This window comes from Equus caballus, chromosome 21 (genome assembly GCF_041296265.1).
Source record: "Equus caballus isolate H_3958 breed thoroughbred chromosome 21, TB-T2T, whole genome shotgun sequence".
NCBI lineage: Eukaryota > Metazoa > Chordata > Mammalia > Perissodactyla > Equidae > Equus > Equus caballus.
Genome location: NC_091704.1, coordinates 61,196,237 through 61,211,166, shown reverse-complemented (window position 1 = coordinate 61,211,166; position 14,930 = coordinate 61,196,237). Strand labels below are relative to the sequence as shown.

The following is a 14,930-nucleotide window of genomic DNA, read 5'->3' as shown; positions in this document are numbered from 1 at the left end:
ATTGAATTTTCTCAGCAGGTTCCTCTTGTAACCAATGAACACCATCAATTTGCAAATTGGTGGATAAGACTGAAGAGTTCCCATGAGACCAGACAACCACCTTCCTAATACAAAGACTACAAATAAAAGACTGGCTCATTATTACTAAATGATAAACTAGTGAACAGCCCACAACTGTTGCACTCATTCCTCAGATTTCACTTATTTTTTATTTTTTTATTTTTTTGGTGAGGAAGATTGTCCCTTTGCTAACATCTGTGCCAACCTTCCTCTATTTTTGGTATGTGGGACACCGCCACAGCACAGCTTGATGAGTGGTGTGTAGGTCTGCACCTTGGATCTGAACCAGTGAACCCTGGGCCGCCAAAGTGGAGTGCACACACTTAACCACTAAGCCACCAGGCCAGCCCCAGATTTCACTCATTTGTAGTCGGATTTTCTTTAGAAATTCTCCCTCTTTAATTTCTAGTTTAAAAATAAGTTCATAGGAACCTTAAAGGATTTGCCAGCTGTAATGAATTATAAGCACCTAGAAAGTTTACACCATTATAAAATTTTTTCATCCCAATGTTACTGAATATTTCCCAAAGGAAACATAAATGGCCACCCCACTTTGCACAGTCATTTGCATAATATCCTTGCTTCTTTTAATTTCTCCAAATCTCATTTCTTTCTCTCATTTTCCTGTGACATTTGTCTTTCATTACCAAACTCACCAGGTCTATATTCCTCCCGGGCTGAGTTAATTTGAATTTCTGTCTCGGCCGAAATTTCCAGCTTCTGTGTCACCTCCTCAGCTGTCTTTTTTGTGTTACTCAGCACAACAATGAGACTCTCGTCTTCCACCAGGGACCCCTGGGTACTCGTCAGACGGTAAAGCAAATTATCTTCTAGCTCCTTCATCCTTCTTTTGTTTGCAGTTACATCTTCCATAAGACGAGTTCTTTCTTTCTCCAATTCCTGTTAATTTGCATAAATATATTTTCTTCCTTAATTAACAACTATTGTTTGATCATTCCTTAAAAAGTTAACCTACAGGTCTCCTCTCAAGTTCCTGGACTGTACTGCAGGAAATACGGAAATCAAAATAAGAGGAGAATTGATGGAGGAAGGAATTGGTGGCAAGCAGTATGAAACTGGCTAAAAATATTACCAATATCCCTTTTATCATCTATTTATTTCTGAAAGTCAAATCATTTTAAGTGACTTTTGTGATTATATTTAAGCTTGTTTTGAAGGTTAAAAATATTTGAAAGCATATTGAAATGTATTTGAAGCCCAATACATATGGCTTAGATTAAATACACTTCTGTTTAGTTTCTTGTTTAAAAGAGCTGTGTGCTTTGAATGAGATTATTCGCAACTTGCTGGTTGAAATAGTACCAATTCTGTGAAAAGTAACTGTCCAAAAAGTTAGGCAGGCAATCTGTGCTGCTGTTGCAGGTACATTTAAATTAAAAAGTCATCTTGGCTTGAAAAGGTGCTGATCAGTCCAAGAGAAGTGAAGTCCTGTATCTGTCCTCAAGGACCTTTATAGACAGCCGGGAAGAGAATGGCTTTGGAAGATTATTGCCCCTATTGGTTATTTCTTCCTCTTGGTAGTTTGGAGAGAGAGAGACAGTAGAAGAGAAGGAAAGAAAAGACAGGGCTGGTGAAGATGGGGGAAGGAGGAAATAGCCATGACACTAAACATGCCAGAGTAAGCATGAGGCCAGAGGCTGGAGACAACAGAGAAGACACGCTTCTGGCACCAAGTCAAGTTGTACATGACAGTCAAATTGTGTTAGGAGAGGTTCTAACTTTGAAGTTAATACAAGAATCAAAAATGGAAAGGACAATGAGTAAATAGCATTTAAAAATTGAAAAGAAAGATATCCATTAGCAAGTTTGTCTGAAAGCCTTTTTAAATAGTGTCCATGGACAAAGTACCTACACTTAGCTGCACTAATAAAGTAATGTACATTTTGGTTTAAATACATTACACAAAAACTAGAGTTAGCAGGTGACTTGAACAATAAAATCACAATTGTTGGCAATTCTGGTTGTGACTCAGTGCAGCCACCTGGGCATGTGGTACCAAGCTCAAATTTCTAGAGCAGCTTCAGAAAGGTAAATGTTCAGTTGGGTATTCTGGGTATGGCACAGTAGGTTTTGTAGCTTCTACTCCCTACTGACAGAACTAGGAATCTAAAGTTATGCATGATGAATCATATGAAATCATATAAAACATAATGGGACTACTCATTAGCTACATAATTAATTAGGTGACTTACCTTTGTTCTGATCCTGAACTCACACAAACATCAAGGGAAGGGAGAGGCCACATGTAGTCAAAACTGCCACTGTTAATCATTACTCAAGTTATTTCTCTTTAGTGCTTAATACATTTATCCACATTAGTACTTTCTTTTTGAATATGTGAAACTTATCCCCATAACTACTCCACAAATTATGTCTTGTTTTAAACACTAATCAATGTGCTGATAGCTCCCAAACTCATATCTCAGCTCTTCATCAGCTCTGGTCATACATCCTTCCAATGTCTCCAAGCGAACATATAAGAGATGCCTCCTACTAGCACCATTAGCAAAATGCAACTTCTGATCTGATCCCTGCAAACCTGATCCCCCAAGCCTTCCCCATCCCAGCAAAGGGTAACCCCATACTTCCAACTGCTCAGGCCAAAACTTTGGACCTCTTCTTCACAGCTTTCTTTTTCTCAAACTCCACATCCCATTCATCACCAAATCCTATCATGTCTACTTCAGAAATAGAGTCATAATCCAATCATTTCTCACCACCTCCACTTATTCAATACCCTGGTCCAAGGTACCATCACCTCTCCTTTAAATTACAGGATCCAAACAGGTCCCTTGCCTCCACCCTTACTCCCCACAGTCTATTCCCAACCCAGCAGTGAGAATGATGCTTTGAAACACCCCTCCTCTCTCAAAACCCTCCGAGGACTAACAGTCCCACTCAGAGTAAAAGCTAAGACTCTTCCCAAGGCCTGTGAGGGTCCTTCTTCATTTTGCTCTAGGCACACACGGTCTTCCCTAAATCAGTGGTTTTTCAATAATCTGGAGCAGGCCACGGGAATTTGCACTTCTAACATAGTCCCAGTTGATACAGTGTTGCTACTCCTATTCTGGGTACCACACTTGGAGACACTGCCTTGAACACATCAAGTCCTCTCCTGCCTCAGAGCCTTTGCACTGGCTGTTGTTCTGTCAGGCCTGTTCTTCTCCCAAATAACTCCCTCCCTCCTCTCCTTCAAAACTTCCTCAAATGGTACCCTCTGAGCGAGGCCCACTTTGACCACACTCTTTAAAATCCCAGCCCACTACCTGATCCCCTCGCTCTCCCTCCTCACTCACTCTATGTCTTTTTTTTTAACAGCATTTACCACTTTCTAACATAACATACGACTTACTTATTAGTTCTGCTCCAAGGGTTTTTTGGTTCATTGATACACTCTCCAATTCTTAGTATAATGCCTGGTACATAGTAGACTTCAACTAATATTGTAGAGTGAATGATTAAATGCTATACCTATTTCAATCTGTTAAACTGAAACTCATAGTGTACTAGAAAATCTAGTCACGTCTTAGGGCCAGAAATAGACATTAAAATTCTCACTCTGTCCTGAAAACCATGAAGTTAAAAAGAAAGCTGTGGTAACAAAATTGCAGGAAGGCAAAGAGCAAAGGCCGCTGGCCTCTGCCGCGTGTTCCAGCCAGTCAATCACACTGGTTGAAGAGTAATGGCGGTTAGAAGGCTATCAGGCTCCCAACCCATGCTCTGAGCACAGTGACTCAGGGCCGGAGACATTCTAGAGAAGAAAAATTCCCTCTTTAACAAAACAAGGGGCCGGCTCCGTGGCCGAGTGGTTAAGTTCCCGCGCTCTGCTCTGGCGGCCCAGGGTTCAGATCCTGGGCGCCGACATGGCGCCGCTCATGGCAGTGCTCGTCAGGCCACGTTGAGGTGGCATGCCACATCCCACAACTAGGAGGACCTGCAACTAAAAATATGCAACTATGTACAGGGAGGCGGGGTATGGGAAGATAAAGCAGAAAAGAAAAAAAAAAAAGATTGGCAACAGTTGTTAGCTCAGGTGTCAATCTTTTAGAAAAAAAAAAGAAAACAAAAGCTCAGGACGTCGTCAATTCTTAACTACTTGGGATACAGCAACTCAAGCAAAACCCGCTTTTCTCATCTTGGCTTCCATCTATTTGGTTACATTTGAAAGCTTCCTTAGTGGTTCTTTTAATTCATTTATTCACTACATAAGAATCTCAAATTTGAGATAACGTGGAAATTAGTACAAACAAGTGACATTTAATGGCTACTAGAAAATTCCTTTCCATAAGGAGTTATAATAAAAGTACCCCCACTATGGTTACATTAGGAAATAAAGTGATAATAAAATTCAAGGGAAAAAATTCAAATATTTTTTATTGCCATATTCCTAAATTTCACACGCTATTGTTTCTGAGTTCCAAAAGGTGAGCCTTACAAAAGTCCTCACCTGAAGACAAGTAAAGGGAGGGAGGTAAAACAGTGGGAAGAGTGATGGTTTTGATGTCAGAAGACATGTTTGACTCCCAACTCCCAGGACTTATAAGCAGCATGACCTTGGCCATGCTACTCTATAAGCCTCAGTTTCTTCATCTGCAAAATGGACACGAAAACAGCTCAGGGAGTGATTGTGAGGCCGTCACTAGTAAAGCAGCTAAAACAGTGACTGGATCATGAGAGATGCTCAGAATATGTCTCTTCCCTTCTACCCCCTCCCTTGACTCCTTTCCAGCATGAGTTGCCAGAAGCATTATAATGTTTATTTAGAAATGAGTTTGAAAAATAAAACTACAAGTTGGCACAAAATGAATCATACCTTAGAATATCACATCATCACAAAAGCATAATAAAGTAGCTGAAAAGGGTTAAAAAGAAAAAGAGAACTTTCTCATCTTGCACTTATAGTGCTAAGGATGCATGTGTTCGTGTCTGCTGGGGACGAGGGCGTGGACTATCAAATCTAAAAACTGCGCCAAGTCTCACTGAGTCTTCCTGAATAATAATTTTTCTTCTGTACATTTTTTCCAATTACATAGTTGCTGGCTTAACTTAAGTTTTAATTATTCCTTGGTGGACTACTCTAACCGGAACAGGTCTCCCTGTTGATCCTTTTCTCTCCCACCACCCCTTTTCTGCTCCTAGACATTTGGGGGATCTTCCTCAGCTACGTGGCAAGGTCCAAAATTCTCAACATAGTTTCCAAAACCCGTTATAACCTATATTTCCAAGCTCATTTGCACTTGAGAACTGTGGGATTAGGACTAAAATTATGCCTCCATGTTACTTATGAAAACCATTATTAATAAAATAAAGTTAATAGTAACAGATACAATAAGGCGCAAATTATTTAATTACTGATTTAAAAAGTAGTCAGTCAAAGCTTGAACATTATTAAGATGGTTGTGGTCAATTTAACATCATTGTTAACAATGCTAATTAAACAAATTTGTGAATTAAAGTAATGCTTAACAATTAAAATAAGGCTAAGAAGTACATTTCCCCCAAAGTTTGAAACTGATGAAATAATATACTCTAAAGTAAATAGTACAATTTAAAGTAATATTTGGGATTATGAAAACAAATTGTGTATTAAACAGCATACAAGTGGCCAAATACTAGAATTGGACAATAGTTATGTAAAACAGACAGTTCTTTCTGGAAGAAAATAGGACAATTGCTGTTTGCTTTTCATTCAATATTTAAAAATGGAAAACCTACTTTGGGATAAGGTTGTAGGCATATTTTGATTTAAACAAATTTAAATTTGATTTAAACTGATTTAAACAAATTTCTGTTGAAACATATTTCTACGACTTTAGCTCCATCAATATCTAAGAAGATAGTTTTTTTTCAAATTAGTATGAAGGGGCAAAGTTAATTAAAATAATTTTGTCTATAAGCATTTTGCCCTCCAAAGGGATTATCTCTTAACGTAAATACACACAGACACAAAGCAGGAAACATTTGTGCTATGTATTCTACATAATAGGGTTACAATGTAAAATTTTATATAAACTGGGATAATGTAAAAAGTATCCCCAAAGTGAGTAAGAAAGTATGGCAGCGATTCAGTACAATTTCATCAAACATACTATTTATTAATTAAGTGATCAAAAATTAAGTGGCTCAACAAAGATGCAAATGAAAACTAAAATTCTTTGTGTAAATAACCCTGCATCTGTCACCAAAGTTTTGAAATCAAGAAAAAGAAAGAGATGACAGCCTTTCAGAGTTGTTATTTTTAAGGTATCACTCAGGCTTTCATTCCCAAAGATTCTGTCTCTTCTGTAGCTTGCACTGGTAATTAAAATGGAAAGATTAAACGACAGAACTCAGAAACAGATTTATTTTTTTTCTCCACCACTAGTGAGCTGGTGATAACGTCTGTTTAGTGTCTTTATTAAATTACTCCCCACGTCAGTTCCACCGAGTTCAGGTCCTTCCACCTCCAAGGGAGAGAAATCACACACCTGTTTGCTCATCTGAAATTCTGAACAACGAAGACCCCTGAGGCCTTGAATTGTGAGACAAGTAGAAGCTATTGATCGATATTAGTATTTTTCTCCTAATAATACATAGTTATCTTTGAGTTTCTGTCTTGTTCTCTAGGATCAAGGTGAGAGTGTGCCTAAGATATTGGGTTTCCTGAAAGGAAAGTTTCTGGAGGGCTACAGGTTTGCTTGTATCATAATAGTTTCCATATAAACCTTCTGGTGACAACAGTAAGCTGTCTAAACCCAATCGCAGAACGTCAACAATTGAATATGGCCTTGATGTAAACTTGAACAGCTCACGCATTTAAAACGGCTGCCTTGAAGCACATAGAAAAGTGTAAAGTCAGTTAAAAAATCTGCCTTCCTTGCATTCACATGCTCTGAGGTTTCCATTTGTTTCTGAAGCAAACAAACCCCAGGGTCTGGCAGGCTGTACAGCTGAGCATTCATGAGAGCAGATCCTGTGTGATAATAAGGCTGCTCCCTGCCCGTTTCCCCAGGACACTGGAGAGCTGGTGAATTTATGGAATCAAAGAGGAATGGCCTTTCCCTCACATCATAAGTTACTGTTCCAACTTCATGGAAAGAGTCGACAGACCAGTGTAGGCATAACTCATCCCAACTGAAGAGGCTCACTGTTTGTTTCAGCCCCACATCTAAGGGGATTTCTTAGATGCTTCCCAACATCAACTGCCTATCTACGATCTTCCTAGCTTCCAATAGCACCCCCCCTCCACTTGGCTCAATAACATTTTATATTGATATTTTATATTTATAATCACCCAAGAAGTAATCATAGCCAGAGAGAGAGCATTATCACTGAAGTCAAAGGAACAATTTGGGCTTAAAAGAACTTTTTATGTCTGTATGTACAAGGCACAGACATAGGCTCTTTTCAGCTGAGTCACTAGGTTACAGGAAATACCCTGAAAGCACAGAGATCAGCTCAGACCCACTCGCCACCACTCAGGCTGAAAAGATTCAGCAATGTGAGCAGATTCAGGAATGTGGTGGGAAGAAAAGACCATGAAAAGAACAAGCTGCTCGTTGAAAGTATACAATGAAGTCTACACAGAGACTGAAAATAATAATGTTCCCCTGAAATTTACGTAATGTTGTAAACCAATACGACCTCAATAAAATAATTTTTAAAAACAAAAAGAAAGCATACTACTTAAAATCCATCAAAATTCAATCCAGCAGCTTACTTCTTGCATGAGCTTTTGCTTTAGAGAAAAGAAAATACAGGTTACGTGTTGTATAATAATGTGGTTCAGAGTAAGCTGACCTTCTATTATTATAAGAGAATAAGTGTCACATTACTCTGGCCACTCTTTGTAAGAACTGTTTTGTGAGCCTGAAACAGATTCTGATAGTGAGATCATAGTAAGGGAATAATTTCTCAATTCATTCAACTTTCCCAGGAAGTAAGAAAAAGCCTGGCCTGAGATCCATATTAGCTTTTCAAGGCTGTTCAAACTCTTTTCAAAGGAGCATAAAGTACTCCTTGCTTCATCTTAAACCTTTGCTATAATAATTATGGCTCAGTGCTGGAGCTGTTTTGTTTTGTTGCAACCAAAATCTATTAGGCCAAATTATGTTTTCCAAGGAGACTGTATTCATCTCAGCTGAATAGAGAGAAAACCAAGGACAAGGCTATTATCCAGACTTCCATCAGAGTCCCTTATCTCCCTGAAACCAACACCACTGGTGAAAGGAGAGCCTGAGATATGGGTAATGGATGCTGCCCCTCAAGACTCTCAGGGATTCCCCTGCTCAGCATCACACGCTGCTGATCAGGAATCCCAGTTCTTCCTGAAGCAACGATACGGCAGGGCTAAACTTCCCCACCCACCTCTAATGAGACTCCAAAAATAAACAAGTGCATATTTTGAAGGCTGTTATTACTTCAACAGCTAGTCTGCAGGAGGAACTCTAGCATCAATCGTCTCCTGCCATACTGGGGTCACGAACCAATGTAATCTACAAAGTTGGATTAAATGCCCTTAATGTAACTCCCAACTGCATGACACTATGATTTATGTACCATACATTTAAAAAATAAACAAAGAAGTTTCTTTAAAAAAGGAAGGGGGGAGGGGAAGAAGGAGAAAGAGATAAACATATGGAAGGGCTCAGAAGAGCAAGCAGAGAAGGTAAAAATAATGGGAGGGAGAGATTCCAAAGATTTTGCCAATACATTTAACCTAAATAAATCTTTAGGTCAGTATAGAAGGGGGCCATAAAGTAAACCAAACTCCTCATTGCTATTGAACCCAGGAGAAAATCAATAGCAACTTTCAGAGTTCACGCAGTTTCACCAAAGCGGTCCTATTAAAATCCTCTAGATCTCTTTGATTAAGACTCACACGTTCCCTAGAGAAAATGCTGACTCAGAACAAGGACGTTTATAAATTATTGGCCATTTTTCACTGAGCATTAAGTTATCCCATAAAACAGAAGTAGAGAAAACAGATAGGGAGTTAGGCTTATAGAGCATAATTAAGCCAACAGCCCCCAGAAGGTGCACAGTGAAACTGTGGTGTCACAAACTTCTGCCCTCTCATAACATATACAGAGCTCTCTTAGATAACAAATAAGAATTGACTGTGTCATGCATCATCTGACTAGAACATTTTAATTTTATATTCCAAAAGCATAATAATGAATCAAATGAAAGAAAAACCTAGACATACACTAGAAAGCTAAAAGTCAACACGTGAATAGAACTCATAATACAACAAACTCTTCAGAAAAATAAACAAAATTAAACCAGAATAATGATGCTGAAGATGAGACTGATATTCTCACAGTTATACCATTAGGCTATATAAAAATCAATTGATGATATATATGCTTTATGAGATGCAGATGAAACATATTGGGTAGATAATTGGTTAGCAGTTATTTAAAACACTTGGGAATTATAATGAAAAAAACATAGGAATCAAAGGGGGAAAACTCAATCTTATTACAACTTTCATCATATTATTTTCATCAATGAAAGAAGCACAACACAGTAGAGAAAAGGAAGTGGCCAGACTTCACTCACCTGCTTCTCTGTGAGAATGACTCTCCCCAGTAACTGATCTTCTAGGCCTGTCATGGTGACAGTGAAGTCAATGATGGAGGTTCGAGCACTTATTTCAGGGGTATAGGCTGGATTGGGCAGTTTGGTGGTAATGTAGAGTCTGAAGCCATCCATCACATCTACTTCCTTGTCACCGACCTTCACCTTTTTTATAAAAAGGAAGTTGAAAATAATAAAACAGAGATATACTTTACTGTGTTCTTTCTGTATAGGATCAAGCAAAGCTTTAAAAAATTATGTGCCTGAAGATAATCTGTATACTAAAAAGACATGGTCATTAGGCATTCACAGGGCTTCAAGCCACTAGGACGAAGGAAGGAAGGAAGTTAGTTCAATATACACTAAGCAATAAACATAGAATTTGTCACCAAAATTGTTGTGATGATACCACAGCAGTGAGATGGATTCCTCACCCAAAATTTGGTTCAGAAGTCAAGACTGATGACGTCACACATGCACCAAAAGGGTATTAAAAAGTCAATTATTCACATAAGGAGATTTTCTGAGATTAGTGTAGGCTCCCAAGAAGATAAAAAAATCACTTGAGATTGTAGGGAGGGGCAGCTGTCTTAGGGTTTTCTGGTAGTTAGAGGATGGGGCTGGGATGAGAGTTCCCACACATGGACATGGACAGGGGGTTGCATGGTTTGAATTTCCCATCAGTGCCAACGAGAGAGCACCCAGGTTTTCTTATCAGCTCTCCCAGATTTGGGATGGAAGGGGAGAGGGGCATCATGGGCCTTGAAAACTGTCCACAGTCAAACATCAAAATGGAGTCAGACTTTATTACATAAGCATGGAAGATATTCCTCAAAGGACTACTCTTGGATACCTTAATCCCAACTCAGGAGGTGTAGAAGAGAAAGGCAAACGCCTCTTGCCATTGACTCAAATTTGAGCTGCTGCCTATTGAGAAAATTTCATCTATGTCGCATTAACCTGGCCTCGTGGTAATTGTTCTGCACATTGCAATCAATAGTCTTAACCTACCTTAAAGGTAGACCCAGTCTTAATGAAGTTTCTCTCCAGAACATTATCCAGGGCTGGATCTAGTTCCTCCCCAACATCTTCAATAAGCAAGGGCCTTCCAAGGGAAAGACTGTCCTCCAGGTGGTTTCTGAAGTACTTGTGATTTAGAGATGTGATCTAGAAACAAGATCAAAATGTTGCTCTTGACAGACAGTATCATGATGCAATGCACAGAGACAACTGATAGTAAATGGTGCCTAAGCATTCTACAGTAGGAAGCAAACACAGACATTTTCAGAGAGCGTTACGTGGAACTATACTTGGCGAAACGGTAGAGAAAGCTTAAACTGTTTCCATTCTTTTCCTTAACAAACAGTCATTCTATTTCACTTGGAAGCAGGTAAAGGCTCTGTATAGCAACGCTGCCTTTTCCTCACCACCACAACTTTTGTGACAAATAATCGTGGAATAATTATGAAGTGTCCCTATAAAGTGCTGCACACTGTATTTCAAAGACAGCCTTGGGCCACAACAGAAAAGAGTGTGAAACCTTTGAAAGATTTCACTAGTAGAGATCAACACAAATGCAAATAATGCAATTTTTAGAAATTATTTCTAAATATTATATCCAAATATTAACATCTAAAATTATTTCTAAATACCAACTATTTCTTTATTCTTGATCTGGGGCAATAAAACTTGACTAGTAACATAAACACACTCAAACACAAATTACCTGGAGTTCATTTTGGCTTTCTTTATTTTTAATCCAGATCTTGCCTTGAGTCTGTGGATCAATCAACAAAGGATAGCGAGATGCCTTTGTGACAATAATTCCATTCTGAATGGACAGGTCATCATTTGGCAGGCCTTGGAGGTTCCATTCACTAATAGTAGGAGCATCAATCAACATCTCATTGAGATTTAGATTATCTCCAAATGGAATTTCCCGGGCTTTCATTTCCTTCTGCCAGTCATTTAACAGCAGATTGCGAAATTCTTGGTTAAATGGACCAGAGTAAGATAGAAAAGCTGTAGCCAACAACACATCCCCTAAAACAGAAAACAAAATATCACTGAAACACTTTATGATCAGCCTTGCAACTGTGCAGAACATTACAAATGAAAAACAAAAAGAAGACAGCCAGCCTTTTAAACTAAATTCCAGAAACCCAATTGTAACCACAGGTTGCTGTGGCTTGGTGAATAAGCAGTAGTTTAGTTCACTGTTAAAAAGGCCCTAAATGACCCACCAAGTAATAGCTGCTAGTAGTCAAGCATGAGATTATTTTGACTCTTATTGGATGTGAGACGATGACTTCCGAGTTTAAGAGATACAAAACTTCAGAAGACAGAGCGCCCATTCAAAGTGACCTCGAACAATAAGACCGTTCACTCACAGGAGAATCCAAAAGTGACCTCATAATAAGAGGCTTAAAGGTCATTAATACATCTAATAAGGGTTGCACAGATGCCAGACCAATATGCATCCTTCTGAAATAGTTGGACAGACACACACACACAGAAGAATCTTAAGTAATCAAGTATTGGTTTGTATTCTGATTAAAGCTTAAACTTGCTAACTCCCTATCACAGTCAACACATGATCTCGTTAATAAAGGAATTTACATACCTACAAGCCTTTTAGTTTGCAGGGCAAACTCTTTACTTTGCTCTGTCCATCTTTCTTTTTCTCCTGCCAAGCCACCGATCAGTGCGGAAGCAGTCCGCATTTTACGTCTGCACCGCTCTGCGTCCTCAAGCAAGGTCTAAAAAAGGCCAGAACCAGAAGAAAACTTTTGTTCAGATAAATATAGCCTCTGGTTCAAAAATAAAATCTTAAAACATTATATATTATCTGCCTTTCTGAGACAAGTGAGCCATTTATTTCATAGGAAGCATTAGATTAAATTTCCATGCACTTGGTCAGCCCAAGTTTGTCTCTTCAACCCTACCCATGGAACTTAGACAGATTCCTCATGTGGGGCCCTGAGCCAATGGGCCAGACCCTCCCAGATGTTAACAGCTGAGAGATAATGGAGATTTGCATCATTTGTGATTTCCTTACAACAAAAAATAGAAATAAAATACAAGCATACATGTTACTATCACAGAGCACAAAAAAATGTAAACAAATACATAGCCCCACTTAGAAATATTTCTCACATTAAAGTTTAGCATCATTACTGCTTTATCTAAGTCCACATCTTCTTTTCCTTTAGGTGAAACTTTAGATTGTCTTCAGATAGTGGTGTTCTGAGGCTCGTTCACAGATTCCAGCCACACTCGACTCAGCAGGTTCTTGCCCGTGGTCTTTGTGTCAGTAAAAGACCTTTAACCAGATGCCTACATACTCTTGCCACTCAGTGCTTAGTTCTTAAAAAGAAATGGTTCTGTTCCTCTATGTTCAAGAGACAACTGCTAATTCTACTTGTAAACATTTATACTTACGAAATAATAATGGATATAAAGATTTAGCTAGGTGGCCAGTTACTGGAAGTTCAAGTATAATATTTATTTATATAATATTTATACACATTTAGCATACACATATGCTAAATGTCTAACAATAGGGGATCATTTAAATAGACTACAGTATATTGTGGATAAGACTAATCTGAAGTCATTAAAAATTATCTTATAACCATTTTTATAACCAGAAAGTTAATCATAATATGTCATTAAGCTAAATATTCAATTTATAAAGCAGTATGTACTGAATTATCTGTTATATTTTTAAATGGATTTAAAAATACAGTCATATGTTGCATAATGACATTTTGGTCAACCATGAATCCCATTACAATGGTAATCTCATAAGAATAGTACCATGTAGCCTAGGTGTGTAGTAGGCTGTAGCATCTAGGTTTGTGTAAGTACACTCTATGATGCTCATACAACAACAAAATCACTTAACGATGCACTTGTCAGAAAATAATGTCATTAAGTGACATTGTCATTAAGTGTCATTAAGTGACACAGGATGGTAAATATAAATCAAAGCCTATGTTCAGATATGAAATGATAAAGAGTAAAATATTTTTAGTGTTCACCTCTAGAGCTACCTATGTGTATTTTCTACAGGGAACGTGAATTACTTTTGTAATAATAACACAATGCAGTGCTTTTCAAAAGCAAGATACTTATTCCAGTTTGTTTTAGTCTACTCTCTGTTTTCCTTCCTCCTAGAAATAATGCAGAAAACCTAAAGGCCCAGCTGAGAGGCAGACCCCCACGTCTACACCGCCTGTATTTGTTTGTTTCTCCCCAAGAAGAAAGACGCCAGTTGGGAAGTATGATGCTACATCATTTATTCCCGCCCACCTTTGAAGCAAACTTTTCCTGTGAAAGATATTTTTAAGATTAAGAGGTCTTCCCAAATTCCCCATCCCCACTCCCAATTGGCCAAATAAGAAAATGGTCAGCCCCTCCTCTCCTGGCTTTTATGTTCTGGAAGCCCAGGCCCCTTTGGGGGATTGGAATATGGGGAAGGGAGAGGAACAGAAGTCAGGGAGAACAGGAGGGAGAAGCAGATTTTTCCCTCCAAGGCTGGTGGGGGGAGTGTGCAGAATTCACTGGATTCCAGGAGTAGTGCCCCGGCACGCCTCACAGCGCTCCCAGAGTGTGACTTGCTGTCTAGAGGACCCAGGGAAGTAGGCCCTAAGCACAGGCCCTGCCCTGTCCAGAGGGTAGGAGGACACACACCCCTTCAGGGCCCGCCCAGGGCTGGACTGTAAGGTTACTGCTTGGGACTGTGATGAACTGTGGACCCGAGGCCTGTCCTCTACCTTCCTGTAGCCCATAAGACCCCTGGATCTCAGAGAGCTCTATGGGTTGGGGCAAGGAGCAACAGAATGACTAAAGGTCAAGTTCACTTCAGCATGTTGGGAGCAGGGGGGTCACGGCCAGATTTTGATTTTTTTTTTTTTTTTTGAGGAAGATTAGCCCTGAGCTAACTGCTGCCAATCCTCCTCTTTTTGCTGAGGAAGACTGGTCCTGAGCTAACATCCGTGCCCATCTTCCTCTGCTTTATATGTGGGATGACTACCACAGCATTGCTTGCCAAGCGGTGCCATGTCCGTACCCGGGATCCAAACTGGCGAACCCCAGGCTGCCAAAGCAGAATGTGCACACTTAACCACTGCGCCACCGGGCTGGCCCCAAGATTTTGATTGTTTAATTAAGAAAATTTGACATTTGTTGAAACTCAAGTTTTAAAGTTAGAGCCATAACTTGCCAGTAGCAGTTCTTATGTGGTCTTATAATTGTTTACCTCACAAATAGCAGATGCTCAAAAA

The 14,930-nt window shown here is 39.2% G+C and overlaps 1 protein-coding gene across 2 annotated transcripts in view; it reads right to left on the bottom strand.

Moving 5' to 3' along the window:
• Positions 1–14,930, bottom strand: part of DNAH5 (dynein axonemal heavy chain 5) — a 267,250-nt gene that overhangs the window by 37,343 nt on the left and 214,977 nt on the right. For both annotated transcript variants that reach the window (XM_023625835.2, XM_023625834.2), the window contains exons 62-66: positions 12,266–12,401; positions 11,369–11,685; positions 10,654–10,809; positions 9,625–9,807; positions 717–960 (exon numbers count right to left, since the gene is read on the bottom strand). In XM_023625835.2, coding sequence (XP_023481603.2) covers positions 717–960; positions 9,625–9,807; positions 10,654–10,809; positions 11,369–11,685; positions 12,266–12,401 — 1,036 coding nt within the window. The remainder of the gene's footprint in view (positions 1–716; positions 961–9,624; positions 9,808–10,653; positions 10,810–11,368; positions 11,686–12,265; positions 12,402–14,930) is intronic.